General features: G+C 41.5%; 1 protein-coding gene across 14 annotated transcripts in view; it reads right to left on the bottom strand.

The window, feature by feature from the left end:
• CLIP1 (CAP-Gly domain containing linker protein 1) overlaps positions 1–21,263 on the bottom strand; it is a 712,474-nt gene that overhangs the window by 246,304 nt on the left and 444,907 nt on the right. For 10 of the 14 annotated variants that reach the window (XM_085636008.1, XM_085636009.1, XM_085636013.1 and 7 more), the window contains 2 exons: positions 11,621–13,939; positions 7,029–7,166 (listed from right to left, as the gene is read on the bottom strand). In XM_085636008.1, coding sequence (XP_085492134.1) covers positions 7,029–7,166; positions 11,621–13,939 — 2,457 coding nt within the window. The remainder of the gene's footprint in view (positions 1–7,028; positions 7,167–11,620; positions 13,940–21,263) is intronic. The other 4 variants (XM_085636018.1, XM_085636017.1, XM_085636020.1 and 1 more) reach the window with 1 other exon arrangement.

Below are 21,263 nucleotides of genomic sequence, written 5' to 3'. Positions count from 1 at the left end.
CTCTCTAATCAGACAGAAATTATTGTTGTATGTGCGAGAATGACCCACTGTTGATACTAAAAAAAAAAAGGACTGAATTCTCCTGGGTGAACCAAAAGTCCAAGTTGAAAACCATATTCAGAATAAAGTGCAGGAGAGTGCCTTTTCTGGCTAACTACTGTGTGTCACCACTTGTTCAGATAGGGACAGATATTTTATAGACTGTACAGCATCGGGGTCTCCAATGAGTAGCTTATAAGCTACCAGCAACAAGTTCTAGAAAGGAACCCTTACGAAAACCAATTGAGCCCAGTCCAAACCAAGTGAGCCCCACCCTGCATTTAATTCAGAAGTTGTGGAGCTGAGCACCATCACCTCCTGCACATTGCAGAAGTGAGGACCACTAGGCTTGAGACCGACTGACTGGCAACCAGTGAGAAATGTGTAAAAGAGAGAGAGCCTGACAACTCAGGAAGTCCGGCACAACATATCCAAATGCTGTACAGAAGGAACCCCCAAATCCTCAAACAGTCACATTGTGTGAGTACAGAATAGAAAGAGAAAAAAGCTAGTGATAGGCAGCGTGGAGCAGCTCGAATATGCATCTGCTAGATCAGAGTGGATGTGCACAGGAGAAACCCTGGTGCCAAGTAGAGATGAAGCATAGACAAGCAACTGTCTACCTTCCTGCAGAAGGATGGGTCTGAGGTATGCACACATGCAGCTAGGTGCGTGTATACATTCATTATTTATGTGTGAGTAATCCTTGTGGTGAATTCTCCCTGAAAGGCAGTGCCTCCACCCCCTGGCAGCAATACATGGAACTAATAGTGGCATCTAGTGGCCCTCATGACATACAAGAGTCACTTCTGGCACAATAGTGGATATTCCCGACTTCGTATTGGCCACAAGAAGCATAAAAGTGACCATGGTGCACTAATGTTCACCCATGACACATTTAGGCCATATTTGGCTTAACTGTGGCTACTGCTGACATAATAGTGCTATCTTTGATATATTGTGATAATCCTTGACCTGAGCATGTCCACCCCCGACCTAGGCCTTCCACCCAACATAATGATGGCCATTTTTCACATACAGTGGCCATTCCTTTCAATGTGGTGTCAGGTACTGGCATGAAGGTAACCATTAATCACATCCCATATGAATAACTGAGCACTCCTGGTCTAATGTTGGCTATCATAACATAATGTGGTCATTTTGACCTAATCATGGCCACCCCAAGCTCTATGATACCCATTAGTAAGACTGGGGGCATCCTTACCATTAAGGTGACCTTCACTTGCACAATGCTGAAATTGATATAATAATGGCTCTCCTTGGTGTACACTGGGCAACTTTGGCATTATGGTGGCCAATCCCAGCATGGACATGTGAGCTAGAATTTGTCTATGTGAGGCAAATGTATATGTGAGTACTTGATGAAAATAACAGTAATATTTGAGGACCAAATTCATATTTAGCAAAAATAAAAACTGGTATGTTAAAGTGAAAATGTGTTTTTTACAAAATATTCCAAGTGTTTTTTCTGGGAAATTGGGAAGGTTTCCCTAAAATTAAAGACTTGTATTTGATAGATACATTTACGTTTTCAGCTACATATACGCTGATGTTGTTCGACAAAAAGCTTGTATTTCCAAAACACACTTAAAGGTGACACTTAAATGACAACTTATACAAATCTGGGCAGGGCCGGACTGGGAACCCAAAGCAGCCCTGGCAATTTTACTGGGTCAGACCCCCAGGGGACATGGGGGTGCGCAAGTGTGAAGCAATGCTGCGTTTGTTACTGGGGACTGATATTGCAACACTGCTGCAAAACCAGCCCCCCACCACTGCAAAACTGACCCACACCCTTCCAGCCTTCCAGGGAAATGCCTGATGCCCGCTATGGCCAGTCCAGCCCTCGAGCTGGGGAGACTTGCTGGTGATGTTATTCCATTGGTGCAAGAGGGCACTTGCTAAAATGACTTATTTAATTACTCGTGTTATGGCATTTCTGCTCAGAATGTTTTTTTTATACCATGAATGCTTGAAATCATGTGTGGGTAGTCACTATTGGTAATCCTGCAAGCAGGCCATTGCTATGGTAATGTTGTCTGATGTATAGTAACTACTGTCCTATAGATTATATTTGTTAGCAGGTGAAGGTGTGCTGGTACGAAGTAGTTCATTATAGAAGAATTCATGGCATGGGCTTATGTCTCAATGACTGCTTCAGGTTTAATGATGAAGAAGAATACACAGCTGTTATGTCCTTTGTGAATGTCCTAGAGTCCAAGTAAAGATACACTGGAAGAGTCTTGAAAGAGCAGTGAAATAGTCTAACCAGATATCTTAGGTGGTGCTTGTGACAGGAATAGATAGGGACCAGAAATAATTTACTGTTGATAAGAAAATACCAGGTCCATTCCAGGCATAAACAATGCCATTTAAAAACATAAATTGGAGATGCGTGCCGCTCCACATCTCTAAACATTGGTTAGACCCTGGTGGGCGCTTTATCATAGTCTTGGGCACAGTGGCTGGGGAGCAAATTACGATTGGGAGTGTTTATGCCCCCCCCTCCTTTGGGCCAAACAATTGCCGACAAAATCAAGAAACTATGGGGCGACCTTCCGGACGGCTTGACGATTCTGGGTGGTGACTGGAACAATACCATAGCCTCCCGAAGATAGATGGCGGGCAGCGCAGCCAGACAGACAGATACCCTTCGACGTTCAAGTTGCATATACTAGCGCACACCTTAGGATGGTCCGACACATAGCGCGCGCTTCACCCTACAGAGGCAGTGTTTTCGTATGCACCGGCCGTCCATCACACTCTCTCGCTGCTTGATTACATATTCCTTCCACGCAGTTACTCACACAGACTAGCGCAGGCCTCGATCTTGGCTAGAGGACTCTCCGATCAGTCGTCTGTTCAAATCAAGCTGCACCCACAGGCCCCCCGGACATCATGCAGGTGGCGCATGTCCCCGTGCGCCTCCTGGATGCTATGTATCGGGAGACTGTCAGTCTCGCTATTGTGGAATATCTCCGGTTTAACGTGGCTATCTCTCCATCGTCGGTAACATTATGGGAGGCTCTCAAGCCAACGATTAGGGGGACTGACATTAGCTATCGCACGGGGGAGAAACATAAGCGCCTGTCACAAGTGCTGGAATTAGCGGACCGCCAAAGCCAGCTGGAGTCGCAAATATTAGAAGGGTCGGACCCCAGCTCACGACGTAAAAAGCTACATGTTCAGCAACAAATTAGTCAGCTCCTTACTGACGAGCCCAAGGAGGCGTGGCTGGCAACCCAGCACAGGATTTATCTATGGGGCGGTAAGTCCAGCCAAATGCTTCATCGTCTGTGCCATGCTAGATCAGCTCCGGTACAGGTTCCTCTTTTGAGGGCCCCAGATGGCACACTATGTACCTCCCCCAAAGCGGTGGTCCAAGTGTTTGCCTCTTTCTATTCCAAACTTTACCAGGAGTGTAAGTTGATAGCGGAGTCTCTTATCGATGAATTTCTCTCAGATATTCTCCCCCGCAGGCTGTCGACCAAATGTGCGACCAGCTGGATTGTCCCATTTCGGTCGATGACCTGCAGGCGGCGTAGGCAAGTATCCACCCCGGTAAGGCCCCGGGCCCGAATGACTTTCCACGTGACTGTCTGCATCCTCACATGGAGACTCTGAGACCCCACTTACTAAAGGCCCTTTATGAAGCCTTAAAATAGCTTATCTTATCAATGGATTGGCGCCACGCCGAGATCGTGGTCTTCTTAAAGCCCAGTAGTCCCCCAGACGACCCAACCTCCTATCTCCTTGCTGAACTTTGAGCCTAAGCTCCTAGGGAAGGCCCTGGCGGACCGCCTCGGTCTTGCATCCACGACCTTATATACCTTGACCAGGCGGGCTTTATGCCGCAGCGTTCTACCAGGCATAACATCAGGTGCGTCCACAATGCCATTGCGGGAGCGCCAAGCTTGGGTCGCCCGGCGGCAGTCTTACTCGCCGATATTGATAAGGCGTTCGATCCCCTGAGTTGGACTTACGTCTTTAAACTCTTAGAGGCCGTGAATCTGGGCCCTCAGTTTATAGCCTATACGCGGCTGCTGTACACAGACCTAACTGTGTCGGTTCGTGCCGCGGGACAGTGTTCTTCTCCCTTTCCCATCCGTCGGGGCACAATGCAGGGTTGCCCCCGTCCCCTCTTCTGTTCGCCCTTGCGATAGAGCCCCTGGCGGCATGGGTGCATCAGGACCCGGTGATTCGGGGGATGGATTGGACACAGGAGCACTCCGATAGAATCACACTTTATGCGGATGACGCTCTCTTCTTCATGTCAGAACCATGGATCTTGGGACCACGCATCCTTCAAATTCTTTGAGTTTTCGGTGAAACCACTGGGTTGTGCACCAACCCATCAAAATCCACACTTTTTCCTATTTGCGGGGACCAGAGGAGTCAAGCCTGGGCTTCAGAACTGCGCATTGCCGATACTAGCTTCAAATACCTGTTTTTTTTTTCATCTTGCCATGTCCCACAGTCTCTTGGACACACAATATTGCCACCTGCTGTCCGCAACGAGACGACGGTCTGGTCCCAGCTACCTCTGTCTCTCTATGGAAGGTCCGCCATTTTCAAGATGGTGTCCTTATGGCGCCTCCAGAACTTTCCATACTCCATCCCTCGGTCATGGTTTACACAGCTTAACGCTCTTCTAAACAGGTTCCTCTGGCAGGAGGGTGCGATTCGAGTAGCGCTCTCCACATGTACGCAATCTACGTATTGCGGGGGCATTGCAGCGGCGGATGTCCAAGCGTATTATTCCGCCTCACACCTCTTGGTGATAAACGAGTGGTGGTATGGGCCACAGTCGGGCCCCGCCTACGCAGTCGAGCGGATTGCCTTGTCCGGCACCCCCTTGCTACACCTCTTGTATAGTAATGCATCCCTAGACACTCTGACCCCGGCTTGACGGACAGTCATACAAATCTGGAGGCGGACGGTTCAGTCCATGGGATGGTGAGGTAGACTAACTCACTCCACTCCCCTATGGCATGGCACCTTCCTCCGGCCCGTTGTGGCGCTCTGCAGTTTGCGCAAATGGGACCTCATCGGTATTTCCATGCTGGGGGATGTCATGCGGGGCATCACCCTTAAATCCTTTGAAGGGCTGCAGTCAGATTTTGACCTTCATAAATCACAGTTTCACTGTTACTTACAGCTTCAACATGCCCTGGACCCACAGATACGCCAACTGGAGGCTTTGGCTGAGTTCCACCCGTTAGAGGGGCGCCTACTGATGGCGGACATCGGGGACCACAAAACTAGGCAAATATACCAGACACTCAATACACACGCTAAGACAACTATCCATAAAACCAGAAAAGCATGGGCTGCGGATCTGCCGGCCCTCACAGATGATGACTGGGCCGAAGCCTTGGCCAGACCCTGTTACTCAGCGGTGTCTGCAAGATACAGACTCATCCAGTTGAAGTACCTTCACCGGGTGTATTACACTCGTCATCGGCTGTGGAAAATGGGTACAATTCAGTCCACTATGTGCCTCCTCTACTGCTCAGAGGAGGGATCCTTTTTACATACGTGTGGAGCTGTGTGGCGTTTCAGCCGTTCTGGACCAGTGTGGTGTCTTGCCTGGGTAGGTCCTGGCGTGGACTATTCCACTCGACCCCAGACTGGTACTTTTACATGGCATGGACGACATTGGAGGGAATTGCTATAAACAGCACCTTTTATTTCTTGGCCTTACTTTAGCCAAAAGGGACATTGCGCAGCACTGGAAATACCCCTCCCCGCCCAATGTGACCAACTGGAAAGAAGCTTTGGACAGATGTATGATGGCCGAACTTGTGGTGTTTCAGGCGAGAGGGTGCTCACAGAAGCACAGGAAGATATGGGCCCGCTGGGCCACATACAGAGGTATAGATATCCCCCCAATGTCAGTCTGCCTCTCATGCCCCCATTGAACGATTGGTGGTTAGCAACTCACCTGCGTAGTGTACTGGTCTTGTATTCCTGTGGATGGAAACTGAAATACATTGTATGCGTAATGCTTCACAAGGGTGTTTGGTGCTGTTTAAATGGTGTTTGGTATTTTGGTCTGAAGACCATATGGGTTTTATCTACGTACATTATGTGCATTTTGTATGTATTAGCCTTGCTTTTGATACGATGGAAACTCAATAAAAATGTATTGTTTTTTTTAAAACAATTTTTATTTTCAGCAACATAGTACAAAAATGTATTGTTAACAAAAAATAAAATTGGGATTCCTGTTTGCACATAATATAATGACAGGGATTGTAGATGTTTTTGTAACATAGCCTGAAACACAATGGCAAAAACCTATCAACCTTCATAGATTCATATTCTAAATTACAGTTCATTTTGAAGTAAAGGCGTTATAAAACATTGGATTGGCCTAGACTATGATCGGGTCTGTGTTTTCTGACCCCTGAGCAAACTTCTGTTTTTGCATTGTATTGAAAATAAGTGAAGCCAGCGACCTTGTAGCTAAGATTGGTTAAGATCAACCGTCCCGTTCAGAAAGTGCCGCATTGCCACGGTGTGGAGAGAACAAAAACTGATGTTTTCACGTTTCACACTATTTACTTGCTGCATGCATTTTTAATGGGTAAATATGATTAAAGGTTAATGGGATTTAGATTACTATAATACACTTGGGAACACACAGGAATTTGCTAATAGGAGATTGGGGCTTTATAAATCTCCATCAAACGTAATTGATGTCTTTGCTTAATCATTTTGTTTGAAATAATCAAGAATCACTGGTCTTTTTCTTGGGCTCTGTAACAAACTATTTCATGGTATGGCAAGTAGTAAATTGGGCGAAAGCATCCACTGTGAGGTGGATTAAAAAAGGCAGCCTTCAATCATCTTCTACTCAACCCTTAACAGCACCTCCATCAACGTTTATCACTGCATCCTGCGATAAAAGGAATGCTCATGGTTCACCCATAAAAATGAAAATAAAACAAATGATTTGCACTTACTTCATTCTGCAGCTTCTGGTTTAACTTTCTTGAGACCTCCAGCGAGGCAAGGGTTTCAGATTTTTCTTTCAGAAGGCCCTCTTTCTCCCTAGATACCAGTTCCGCCAACTGCATAGCATCTTCAGCCGTCTTAAAAGCCTAAATGGAAAACAAGACTTCAAAATAGGTCCATTCATCATTAGCAGCATGTCAAGTGTTGTACTTTTCTCATATTTAGGTTGTGTGTGTTACTGACTTTGTTCTAGCAACTTTGACAAAAGGCACCCTCCAGAAGTTACTGCCCTAGGATAGTCTGTGGGAATACTGGGCATGTTATCAATAAGACAATTAATAAAAAGGAACTGTCTTAGTTTCCTTATACTCAAGACCCAGATGCTACCAATAATTGCCTAATGTTGTATCTGTGCTGAAGGTAGCATTCTAGAGTTAATACTTTCATGATACTTTAAAGCCATGGGACACATGTGACCAAACAGAATGGGATTCCATAAGGGTCTGAACGAAACTGAGCAAAGAGGCATATGATAGGCACATTTTGGATCAAACCAGTAAAGCACGCTGCATAACCTTTCAAATTCTAGGTTTCTTACCTTTTACAAAAATAACAATATAATCGAGGACATGTGCACTTAACTTCCTCATATGCATTCTTTTCATGTTTGCAAATGAAATGCGGGATTCTGCAGATAAGACTAGGTTATAAACTAGCTCAACTGGCCATTTTAGGATTAATATTGCTTCTACTGTGAAGCAGCTCAGTGTATGCAGATCTTCACACTAGGAAATACCCAATTTCTGCGCACTAGGCAAAACACAGCCTCACTCCACTATTGGGGCCTTTCAATATCCAACCGACCTACCTGAAGTAGAACAACTGGTTACCCTGGGCTATGTGTTGGTTAAGAGAGCCATTGCGATGAAGTGGGGGGTGGTGGGGCAACCTTCACTAAATGTCTGGGCGGCTGAGTTGGACAAATGCATGATAGCAGAAAAAGAGGTATTCAAATTCAGAGGATGCCCTAAGAAATGGGACAGAAAATGGAGTGGGTGGAATGCATATCGTGGAAATCTATGTACATCTCCGACTGTAGAACTGGACATGGCTAAGGGGAACCATCTCACACTCTGCATAACTGACTGATTGTATGCCTATATTCAGAAAGTCGTACCTGATGTTTTAGGATTGAAATGTCTGCAATTCATACCTGTGATGATTGGAAATTTGTTATTGATAAAAAGACCAATTAAAAGCAACAGCTGTTTTGCGTGTGACATCAACTCAGAATCAGCAGAATGAATATACTACACAAGCAGACAGTGCCCAGATACCCCTAGGGGTGACAGAGTTGCGCTTTATAAATGCTAATTGATTGTTTGAGGTGATTACTGAAGAAAAATCAAGCAAAACAAAAAACATGCTAGGCATCTATCTAAATTGGGCCTAAATTGTTAAGAATTTATAAATAAGGTGCATTAACCATGTCCTTTCAATGCGGTCACTTGGTACTTTTCTTGAAAAACCTTTGACCAGGTTACCTGGGAATAGAACAATTAAAACTGCAAGAACCACCTGTAAAAAGCAAACATTTCCGAAAACAATCATCACGTTTTAAGAAGACAGTGAATGGGGTACAACAGACTTGACCTGAGGACAAAGACATTTTGAACACCAATTCTGATTAGGTACAAAGGAGAATTATATAGAGTTCAAATGCAAAGAAAACGCGGTGTAGACATTACTCAGTGGGACTAAAATGGAAGCAAACTTTTAATGCAAAGTCTGTGTTGCCACACAGCCAGTACAATGTGCACAACCAGGGTGCTCTGTGTATTAATATCAAATTGAGAAATTAATGTAAAAAACAATTCTGTAACCTCAAAAGTGTAATGTATTGCCCGGATAACCATAAAGTCAGTGAGATAGTACCTAAATTCTCCGTTCATATCAGGACATGTACTCAAGACAATACTAGCTATGCGCTACGCACCTTTCCCCCAACCCTCTTTTTGCCAGGAGTTGTATCCTTTGTTGTTGTTGCACTGCCCTATTAATGCAGGAACACAGCATGTGAACTGCTGATGACTGAATAAGAACACTAAAGATCACAGTGAGAAGGTCAAAGATATGCAGTGGGTCACAGATGTAACAGGCTCTACTCGATTTGATTACCTGCCTTCAAATTGCCCCAAGACATTTTTCAGAAACCGAAAGGTGGACAAGGCCTCAATCAAGCAAATAACTTGAGTTGGTGTTCTTTTGAGCTGATAGAGACAAGTCTTAGCAGAAATAGATGCACCCTGCTAACCTTGGGGAAATGGAGAACCTGTATGACGAAATACCTATGAAGACACCTACACTATAGTCAAATAGTGGTGCTATGTGAAAAGAAAAGGGTCTTTGAATAGGCAGCTAGCGATGTTTTTACTGACCATGCTGCCCAGGAAAACAGAGATCATGGGGAACTTCACTATTACGTAAGGCAACAATAGAGATGAAATATTAATTTGACATCCTGAGAACGAAGTAAGGGACACACAATACTTAAATAAAACTACTCAAAGAAACAGATTAAGGGAAAGAAAAACAGATTGCTCTACTAATAACATACTCAATGTTGTAAGTTCTCAGAGATTAAAGAGTAATTGCCTGACATTACCAAAGACAAATAAAATAATTTGATTGAGGTGCTCACCCTTGCCAAAGAATAATAGTAACACTGCCACTATATAGGCTAAATGAGAAAAGCAAAGCATAAGCAACCACTTAAAATCTAGTCCGGTATGCAGATTGGTTCATCAAAATCGTTTTTAGACAAATGGACCTCGAATGAGCTCAAAGATGGATGGACATATAGCGTATAAGAGTCACAACTCTTCAGAAAGATTAGGTCTAGCTAAAGATACTGACAATTAAAAGGTTTTGAACTTGAACAGAGACAAGTATGACAGTCGTATGCGAAGCATCCTGGCAAGGTCTGAGAATATTCTTCTCTTTGATGACAGGGTTATTTGAAATTCACATCCAGCTAAAGAAAGTGGGAGTGTCAATCAGCAATAGCTTAATTAAATACCTAGGTACACATGTTTGCAAAAGTACCTGTTGGGTTCAACACAAACTAGATAAGGTGGGTGGTCCTTCTAAAATATGGGAGGCATTCTGGAAAACGTACATGGTTGTCTACAGTAGGATAGTAGTATTTTGATGTCTGTTACAGAACACATCTGGAGTGAAATCTCTTTTTGTCTCTGAACTATACACCTTGTAGAACACCAGATGCCATAATAATATGGGCTGATGCTAAGAGGAGGAGAAGGTGCTCACTGACAGTAACCGGATGATTCTAGTAAAACTGTATTTTCACAATTCCCGTCAAAGTTGCAAGGTTGGTAATTTCCACTGAACGTACTGGCCAATCTTTGCCATCCAATCGAGGGAAAACATCATTTGGCAACAGCTCTCAACTGAAAAGACCGTACAACCCAAAAAATCAGAGAACCAATCACACTTTCTTCTAAAGTCTAAAATAAGAAAAAGCAGTGGCGGAATCCAACAACAATGTTCAAAAAGAGAAAAAAACTAAACAATGAAAAACCTCTACTGATCCACTCAAGTGAACAAAGCACCTGAAGTTTTTGGTTCTTTAGAGAATTTACATCTGAGACCAGCAGAAACAAAATGTTTAAATCACAAACCTGTGCTCAACCTACAAAGAGAACTCAGTGATAACTTTGAAATCAACTACTACATTTTAAGTTATGATAACAAAGCATGCAAGCATTCTTTGTCTTTAAACCAGTCACCAAAAAAGAACTAGTCTTGCAAAAATGAAGGTTTTTATAAACGATTTAAGAATTGAGGTATAAGATACCATGTAGAGCACAAGATGAAAAAATAACATTTTCTGAAGTATATTTGCTTGTAGTTAAACATAAAAGAGGGGAAAACAACAGTACATAGAAGAATAGTATTATGGGGCTGTAACAAGTACCTTAATTTCAGAATAGCCCAAAGAAAAAAAAAACTTGTTTTGAGACAGGGCTTCTGCGCAGATGTATTCTTTGGCACACCAGTACAGGTGCAACCCCATAGAGAATGTTTGGATGCTCTTGGTTCTACTTTTTAAAAAGAGACTCTGGTTTTCATGGAGGATGACATAAATGGTCCTAAACGTGGAAGGAATGAGTAAGTTCAGCCAGCAACAGATTAACTTGTTCTTTTATGAGTACATGTTTTCTGAGTTATTGTCATGATAAGGAGAATTTAGGTAGCAGATGTTTCAAATTTAATAGATATTAACTGTTACAATTTACAATAAATTAACAGTTTAAGGCTATACTAATCCAAAATGCTTTGCAAAGTGCTTGCTTCCAATTATTTCAAAGACACGGTCTCGATATACCAATGATTAAAAAATATAATCAACATTAAAAGGGAACAGAAAATGTGTTAGTGTCAGTCATTCCAATGCATAACTTAGTAGCTGAGAAATTGAAAAGCACTACAAAGGGCTGATTGTGCAGGTATCAAAATTATGTGGAAGTTAGTGTTCAGTGTTAGTAACTAAACTTGGTTCACTTAAAATGTTCAATACCTCAATCCTTTTGGTTGATGTAGAGGTTTGAAGAGCCTCAAGTTCTTTCAAGTTCAACGCAAGTTCTTCCTTTTCTTTCAGTAATTCCTGATGCACTTTCTGCAACTCAAACAGTTCTGCTGAGATTTCATTTCGGTTTCTAGTAACAAGATTTACGTCTATTAAGAGCTTAGTATTATTTTCTGAAAGCACTGACTTTTCAACCCGAATCTCTTCATTTTCACGCACTAAACCCTCCTTAACAGTGAGTAACTCTTCTTTTTCTTTAAGTAAAATATTTCTCTCTTCTTCAGTCACCTCATGTCTTCTACGGAGATCATCCAGGATCTTGGATAAAGAATCGTGACTATCCTGAAGTTCTGAATTCCTTTGGATCAATGAAACAGTCTCACATTTCATTTTCTCAATACTGGATGTTAGCACAAGGTTTTCACCTAATATTATCTGCTTTTCTCTGACTATGTTCTCCAGCTCACATTCTTGTTTTTCTTTTTCCAAAAACTGAGTTTTTCTTTCTGTAAGTAGTTCTTGATTTTTTTCTGTTAATTCTCTGGTTTGCTCTTCAAGTTCTTTAGCTTGTGCTGCCAGCTGTTCCTTTTCTTTAACTGCAAGATCAAACAGATTTTGAAGGTCTGTGTATTTTAGCAACAGACTACTATGTTCGCTTTGAAGACCTTGTGTTTGTTTAACAAGATTTTGCTGCAAGGTTTGAAAATGGTCATTTAGGTTTAGATACTTTTCTTGTAAATTAGCATAGTCTTTGGTCATTAGATCCTTTTCGGAACAGCATTTCAAAGAATCGCTAATCAATGTTTCATTTTCTCTTAATAAAGTACTATGTTCTAACTCTAAAGATGCTTTGGCACTTTGAATATCACCTAGAAGGACAGAAAGACTCTGCTTGGAAGCAAGCAATTTGTCATGTTCTTTAGTGGTCTCTTCTAGTTCACAAGTTAGGTCTTGAATATTCTTTAAAAGCTCATCCTTCTCCTGAGCCAAGACAGTCTTTGTTGAGATTTCCTGCAAGTTTTGTGCTTTGAGATCATTTATTTCATTTAAAAGAAATTCATTATCAACAATGAGCTCAGCACATTTTGCTTCAAAGTGTTCTTTCTCTTTGAAGACAGCTTCACATTCCTTTTCAAGATCTGATAACTTCCGACTTGCTATTTTTTTCAATTCTATGAGAGAGTTTATTTCATCCTTTAATATGTTCTGAGCAAGGGCTGCCTCTTTAAAAGAAAGTTGGAGTTTTTCTGTAATATTTTTATTTTCTTTGAGAAGATCCTCTTTTTCAACCAAAAGCTTTCGCTCAGACGAGAGTAGTATTTCTTTCTCCTCCACCAGCTGAACCCGTTCAAGGTCTGTTAAAGTTCTACTTGCTTTAATTTCTTCAAGAAGTTGAGAAAGACTATTCTTAGAAGTTTGAAGCTCTACATTATCCTGCAAGGACCGTTCAAGTTGATACTTAATAGCATCAAATTCTGAATGTAAAGAACTATTTTTTATATTTAATGCTTGTATCTCATTTTGAGATGTTTCTAATTCATCTTTTAAATTTGCCTGTTTCAAAAACATTTCATTCTCTAGGTCCACATGTTTTTGTAGCAAGTCATCCCTTTCACCTCTTAGAGCTGCAGCTTTACTGTCAAGCTCTATGTGCTTTTCATGCAGGACTTTTTTCTCTTCTGTAAGAGCAGCTATTTCATTGATAAGTTTGTTTTGGTTATTTGCTAATTCCTCAGAAGAAGAGGTCAGCATTTGAATAATTTCATCTTTTTCTTTAGCTAGGGTACGTTTTTCATCAGCAATCTTTGCCTGATAATCCAGTAGTTCATGTTTCTCCTTTTGGTATTTTGCACATTCAGCAGCCAAAGCACTATTACTATTTTGAATTTCTTCTAAGCTTGCACTCAAAGTTGTCAGGGAAGTTTGTAAGTCTTCATTCTCCCAGTTAACCTTTAACAGTTCTTGTTTTGTATTTTCGATTTCAAGGAGCAGTTTTTCTTTCTCAGCAATTAATTCCTCTTTATCGATCTTTACTTGTTCTTTTTCATTGTCGGAGACGAGTTTCGATTTTAAAATGTTCTCGTTCTGTGAACTGAGTTCCTCATTGAGAGACTGCAGCCGAGTCTTTTCTTGGTGTAAGAAAGTAATCTGTGATTCCACCTCTGTAAGTTTTGATAACATTAAATCTTTTTCTAATTTTAAAGCATGTCCCTCTTCTGCCAAGCGTTCTTTCTCAGATTTCAAACCCCTCATCTCTTCTGATATTAGTTCAATCTCTTTTGTGGCTGATGCTAACACACAGGTTAAAGACTAAAGAAAAGTTGGGAAGAATGGAACAAAATGAAGTCAAGCAGGCAAATGAAAAAGTGTGGATTAAGCATAAGTGTGCTAAAGCTTTTAAATAAAAATGTATATATTGACACACAAGTTTATGACTATTAAAAACTCAACCACATTAAATTAGTGACCTACTTCTACAAACAAATAGATGAAAAATCATATTTCTAAATATTTTCAATAATTAAAAGATTGCACATGGTCTTTTAGCTTGCTTCAAGACAAAGACCCATTGTATAGCTGATCTCTTAAGTAAGTAAATTACTGTCTTTTTCATAATCAAAAATTAAATTGGTGCACACAATGGAAATCGCAGGGCAGCCAAATGTAAACGTAAATTATATATTGTCTCTTCTGTAATTCTGTAAAGAAACCAATGTCCCTCCACCCTCTTCAATCCACTCCTGACTGAGGATAACCGGTTTAATAAACCTCAGAAGATTTAATTGACATTAGTTATGGGAAAGGAGAATTAACACAACATTTTATTTCCTTAACTGGAATCTTACTCTTCACTCAGACACTCTCCTGGTGCCAGCCACACATACTCCCTGGTAGGTCACCATTGCACATTGTGCATAGATGTACATCCATTAGTATACCTGCCCATTCGACAGGCCAACATTCTTGAGCTGGTAAAGTGCAAATCACTGTTATGAAGTGGGCCCTTAATGGGGTGAACGTTTCATCTACATGCTGTTCCAATTTTTCTAGCGAGACTCATCTTCCTTGAATTCTTGGAAGCTCACTTCTGACACCCAAATGAAAATTGCACCGGAATCTTTGCCAACACAAGTACAAAGTAAGAAAAGGTGCACAATCCAAGGAGGGAGTAAACACTTCTGCTTTGAATATTTTATTGTGACTACTAGATAAACAGATTTAAACAGAAGAGTGGCAATAATGGGCTTCAAGCCTCATTATGGGGCCCCTCCGCAGGAAAATGTTTACTAAACAAAACCTACTTTCCAGCCACAATTTCCAATGTGAAATACACCCCATAACTTTGACAAGACAAAATATGTGCAGTTTCTACTCTTTCAATGCTACGCGTGCAAGATTCCCCATTTATGAAAGCATTTGTCATAGTGCATAATTTCAGTGTGTCAATTTATACAAGGAACATACTGCATAAAATTGAAGCTAAATATAAAGCATAAGTCAAAGGAATAAGAATCTTCTGCAGGCAACATAAAAGTAAGAAACAAAGTTATTTTAAGTGGATGTGAAATATGTTCTAATCAAGCAAAACTCCTTTCCAACAGAACAGCAGGAAGAGCCAATGTTCCTGTCTTTTTTGTAGATCAGTATTGCTGAATACACTTTCTTTCCATTAAAGAATGATTTATTAGATTTTATTTAAAAAGTTTTATAGAGCACCAACATGACCCCTAGGGGTATCAGAGCGCTTTACAATTAAGCTATCATGAAAGGTAGAGGAAGTAGTAACAATGAACCAACAAATCAAAATACAGGAAGTAGTAACAATACCCACCAAATCAAAATACAATCATAACAGTCAAATAGTAAACAAGGGTGAGGAGAGCGTGTCCTAGAGTACCTGGGAAGCGGGCGTTACAGGGCAGAAATAGGTTTATCAGTAGCACTTTACTTCCTTTTGGAAGATGCCGTTGAGGGATTCAGTCTGATGTCACGGGGCAGGGAATCTCAGATTCTCGCGGCGATACCCAAGAAAGCTTGATTATAAGTTTTCTTTTTATGGAATTTTGTGGCATCATCAGTAAGGTGCTCGCACTTCTAGAGGATCTAGAGCCACCAGAGAGCTCAAGTTTTTGTGCACAGTATATTGGGGTGTTGAAGTGTAAGGCCTTATGGGTCATGCAGGCAACTGTTTGTTGTATGCTTGCTTCATATGGGAGCCAGTTTAGGAATTTCAGCTCAGGTGTGATATGGTTGTTTCTTTTAGAACCGATGATGAGCTGTGCAGCAGTTATGAGAAGCCTTAGTGGAGCCATCTTAGATCATGGAAGGCCGCAGAGGGTTGCACTCCACACAAGTTGTGCATTTGAAAAGATAATATCCTGCCTGAGTATACAATTGACCCATATGCATGTGTAACAGAAAGTCAAAAGAATACATCTTTCTTACAATTTTTGCATTTTGTTTTGATACAAATAGAAACATCACATATGTTACTTTGCCTTTGGAGAAAGAGTACACTTTCCAAATGTTCTACAATGCAAAATCTATTTTCATGCCACCAATTTTCATGGTACTCTGATTTAATCTTTTGTCTGCGGATATCAATAAAACTATTTAAAGAGAAGCACTAAGTTGACAAACCCTCGAGCCTTCATTGATGCCTTCAGATGTTTCTATCCCCAATGTGTATGTTTTCTTCAATACATTTTCACCCAGAAAATTATGTTAGTGCATCAAAACACAAACTATTGACTGCATTCCCTCCCTCGTTTGGTTCCAGAAAGACCAGAGAGTGTCATCTTCAGTACTATACCTCATATAAAAGTTATAATACTGATTAGCTCTCAACCCACAAATGACTACTTCAGAAGTTGTACCACGAATCATTTTAACATCAAACTATAGAATTTGCAATTAAATTTGCACTGGTTAATATTAAGGCACTTCAGAAAAATTAGTCATTTTCTGGCTTAACATTTTCAATTGGCAAATTAAGAGAAAACTGTCTGTATTAGATATGTTGTACGACTTGAAAATCAAGAAATACTAACTAAAAGTGCATAATAAAATAAACAGATGAAACAAAACCTACAAGTAACTGGTGCATCTTCCCTAATGAAAATGTTACTTACCTTTGGTAACAATCTTTCTGGTGAATAAATCATCTAGCTGCAGATTCCTCACCTGTGGATTTTTCACCTTTTGAATCTTCTCCAGGCTTTAGACTTGATCTGAAAAGTTGAAACAGCCCTCCTGCACCACTATACGACATCTTAACTTTGGGGACCACCCCGGATATGATATCATAAAGCCATTTATGGCACCATCCAGGCGCACCAATAAGTAACTTGTTCTTCTGAGGGGTATTTTTACCTGCAGATTCCTCATCTTTTGAATAAATACCTAAACAGCACCATCCAGGTGATAGGTATGAGAAGATGGTCAAACCAAGAAGTTCTGCAACACTGATATGACAAAATGGCCTTCTCTGCAGACTTTGGAGTCAAGCCAGTAACACCTGTAGAAAGCCAGGACCAAGCCCTACGCTGAAGCAAGGCAAATGCCCAACATTGGAAAGCATCAAGACAGCATGGAGAGGCATCCTTAGTGGTGGAACAGGCCATGGTGACTTTAGAATGCTTCTTTTGGGCAATGGCATAAGAGATCTTGCTGCACGGGATAATCAAGTGGGAAATGTTCCACTTCTTAGAGTCAGAGTAGCTGAGAAAGAGGTGCTCCTCGACTCAAAACTCACAGGGCATAACAATATAAAAACTGAAAACCTATGAGGATCCAGACAGTGTCACCTTTCCTCCTTTTTTGTGGGACACAGGTAGAAGATGGGCAGGGTGATCAACTGACATTCAGGAATAAGAAAGCCTTCAATGGCAGAAACAGGTAATGACAAATTAAGTGAAGAAACTATCAGCAGACAATGTGTGAAACTCACAGACACACCAAGTCTAGGCAATGGATCAGAAAGACAGTTTTAATAGTGAGCATACTCAAAAGGCAACTATGCATGAGGTCAGAAGGGTGAATATATATTGTAAGTAAGCACCACATTAAGTTCTCACTGTGGTATCAAGAAACAAATAAATCAATCATATCAGAAATCTCCTAATAGGAGACTTAAAAGCAAAAGGTGACCGAGCAACCAAAGAAAGGCAAAAATAGTTGACAAATAATCTTTAAAAAAGCTAAAATTGCCCAACTCAACCTCAGACATGAGCAGAGGCACAGCAGGTTTGGATGAAGCACGTGCTCCTGCCACTGCAAGATGAATGGAAGAGGAAAGCACAGATACAGGCAGAGCAGATCTGAGGACCACAACCTCTATGACCAGTTTGGCGCAGCCAAGAAAATCTGTGTATAATCCTGACTTAGCTTCCTTAGATGGTTAGGTGGAAATGCATTGTGGAGATGGAAGTACCAGCTCAGACAGAATGCATCTCCTAGACCTCCCTGCAGTGGGAACTGTAGCACACAGTACTGGGAGCAGTGAGTATTCTTGAGAGTGGCACACAGGTCCACCAGAGGACTGCCCCAAAGGGTGAAAATGGACTGAACTACCTCTTTAGTTGCCGACTGAAATTGTTGAAGCACACATTCAGGGAACCCACCAAAAGGTTGATGTCCCACTAGGCATTGTGAGCTTAGGCCTAAAGCCACAGCTTCAGTGCCTCAAGGCACGGGGTGTGAGCAAGTGCCATACTGCTTGTTGGCATACCACATTGTGGTTGTGTTGTTTTTAAGACCTGAATAGGCCAACTCAGATGGAGGGCAGGAAATCCTTGAGGGCCAGGCAGATCACACAAAACTTGAGTATGTTTTTATGAGACTTTTGCTCCGAGAGAACAACCAATGGAGGAGGCACCAGTACCAATGCAGTGTAGGGCAGAAGGGGTTCTGCATACAAGACGGTCCGTCACCATCCTACACAGGTAGTCTGGAGCCGCCTCTGGAGAAATATGGATGTTGTACAAGACGATGCCCCAGTGCTAGCCCCAAAAGGAGGCTAAATAGGGTCCACATTTAACGATGACAGTTCATTCTCAATGTGTTTTTGACAAAATGAAAGCAAAAATAAATCATCGTTAAAATTAGAGAATCCCTTTGAATCAATTTGGACAATTGTTTCAGAATAACATACAGAATTTGAGGTCATCATTTCCCTCATTGAAACAAATATGGATGACTCATGCACCCAAAACAATTCACATGCCTTCTAGTCAAGTAACTGTCAGGACATGAAAACAGTTTTAAAGTTACTCATACCAAAAGTAACATTACTGAATTCATTTCAAATTTTTAGACCCTCAAATATTTATCTGTGAATAATTTGGGGATACTCGGTTTAAGTTATGCTATTCGATCTGTTAAATGCTCACTACCTACTTAATTCAAGAAAAACACTTTCAGCTGGTGCTTTATGTGTGGAATACAGACAATTAAATGGATCATCTTTATCTCTCTCCATAGTGGGCTAAAGTGCCTTTGAATCTGAGCACCATCAATGCTCTTGTGGTTTCAGATCTTCCACATAAACAGACATATCACACACTGCTAATGTAACAAGCATTGGCATAGCCAATAGGTCTCGCCTTTGGGACCTTATAAGTGTTTAGCCATACAACGGTTGATGTTGTTGCACCAAGGATATTGGGCTGCATAACTAAATACTTATAAGGTCCCAAAAGCGAGACCTATTGGCTATGCCAATGCTTGTTTTTTAAAGCTATCTTATTCGCAAATGGGAGCCACATTTTTATTTTGATTCTCTGGCCCAGCGCGACTCTTAAACAGTTAAAATAGTCATCAAAGAGGCAGATTGAAGTCTGCGTGACACTGAGGGGTGCATTATTAAAATATTGCTCATTTAATAAGTATTTTAACAAACAGGACCAGGAGCCATACTATTCAATCCCCAACATTTGTTGGCAAAAATAGATTATCAAGCGCACACACAAGGTGAGGGAAGGAATTCTTCCAAACGGCTAGGGCGGTCGATCTCTAATCTAGGGAACCGGGTTGGAGTCTCGGCAATTACACGCAACATCCTGTGATTCAAGGCAAATCACTTACTATCCCCGTGCCTACAAAATATGAATGTCTCCTTGTTTAACGCAAATGGTGCTCAGATACATTCGAGTCAAGTTTGCGTTCTATAAAACTAAGGGGAAAAAATAATAATTGCTGCAGCAATATTTATATATTATTTGAATTATCTGTAAATCTGTAGGACAAAAAGCGAGGGCTCATTTCACCTAGATCTAAAAAGTGATTCTGTAAGTTTTTCTTCTGTTAAGATTGTAAAGACCAATTAGCTAACTATCAGAACACCATTAGTCACAATTTTGTGTTTGTTTTTAAACACATCCAAGTTCTGTTCTGTACAGTTCTTGAGTATATCCCAAGCGTCACCGCAAGCCACACCCAAGTTGTGGCACTTCGTCGGGCGAGCTGGTAGAGCAAAAGGCACGTTCTCAGAGTTTGCAAATGCAGCTATGGTGTTGTTAGCTGGTGAATGCAATCCATTCTCAGCTGCCTCCTTCTGTCCCTGCCTGCAGTCAGTAGTATGGGTCACTGGTATAGAAACTGCTCTCAGTTTAATGACGCATTTCAATACGTACGCACTTTCAAAAATGTCTGTTTACCAAAGGGCCAGACATTAAAATGAAAAATACCAATGTCCTTGTCAATGTTAAAGAATATAGCATGCAATGGAAAAAATTACGTGCGACAGAGCCTGAGATTGGGCGCAAAACCGCAGAATTTAATGTTTCGTTAACTACGAGCGTTCACGCAAAAATAATTATGTCACTAAAACAGGAGTTCGGTACTGAAAATATGTTTTCATATTTAAAAGAGTGGGAAAATTAATATAATTAGCATTCAACCTGGCCCTTTATAGAAACAGCGAGTCATGACGAGATTGTAGAAAAGAAAAGAAAACTGCCAACATTCCGTTAGGAATCATATTTTCATTGCGTGAACGTGGCATCCGCTGGGCGGGGGCCTAATAGAGTAACTCAAAGGCACACAGCCCCCTGTAAACAAAATGACTCAGAGCGGGCACAACGCCGAACGCAGCCCAGTGTCCCCCACTCGAGCACTTGTTGCAGGATGCTGTTACTCAGAGCGCATGGGCTTGCCTTGAGGTAACGAGCAGGCCAAGACTAATCTCTGAAGATGGATTCCTCCAAGAGCTGGTAAGACACTATCACAAGATGTACCACAGCAGATTGCAGCAGAACAGTAATAGAAATTAGAAATGACAAAACGGTGCGCGCACGCGCTGCAAAGAGCTAGGAAGTAAAAAAAATGCATCAAAGAAAGGAATGGGGTGAGAGAGTGTGACGCGGCACCGAAAGAGCAGGCAAATGCACTTGTCCTTGTGCTGTCATTCGCCTTGCGGGAGCGAGCAGCGGTGGTGCGAGAGCCATATGTTGTCAATTACCACGCTTGCTGCTGCTCGCTCCCGCAAGGTGGATGCCAGCACAAGCACGAGTGTGCTTGAAAAGGTGCAGACCGATGGCTAAAGGCCCTCCTAGAGCAGCTCATGCGCGCTGCCTAGGCGAGCCCTAAAAATGGTGCATGCTCCCATACTGAGGTCAGTTGTACGTATGATAAA

This window comes from Triturus cristatus, chromosome 11 (genome assembly GCF_964204655.1).
Source record: "Triturus cristatus chromosome 11, aTriCri1.1, whole genome shotgun sequence".
NCBI classification, from domain to species: Eukaryota; Metazoa; Chordata; class Amphibia; order Caudata; family Salamandridae; genus Triturus; species Triturus cristatus.
This window is presented reverse-complemented; position numbering and strand designations above follow the sequence as displayed.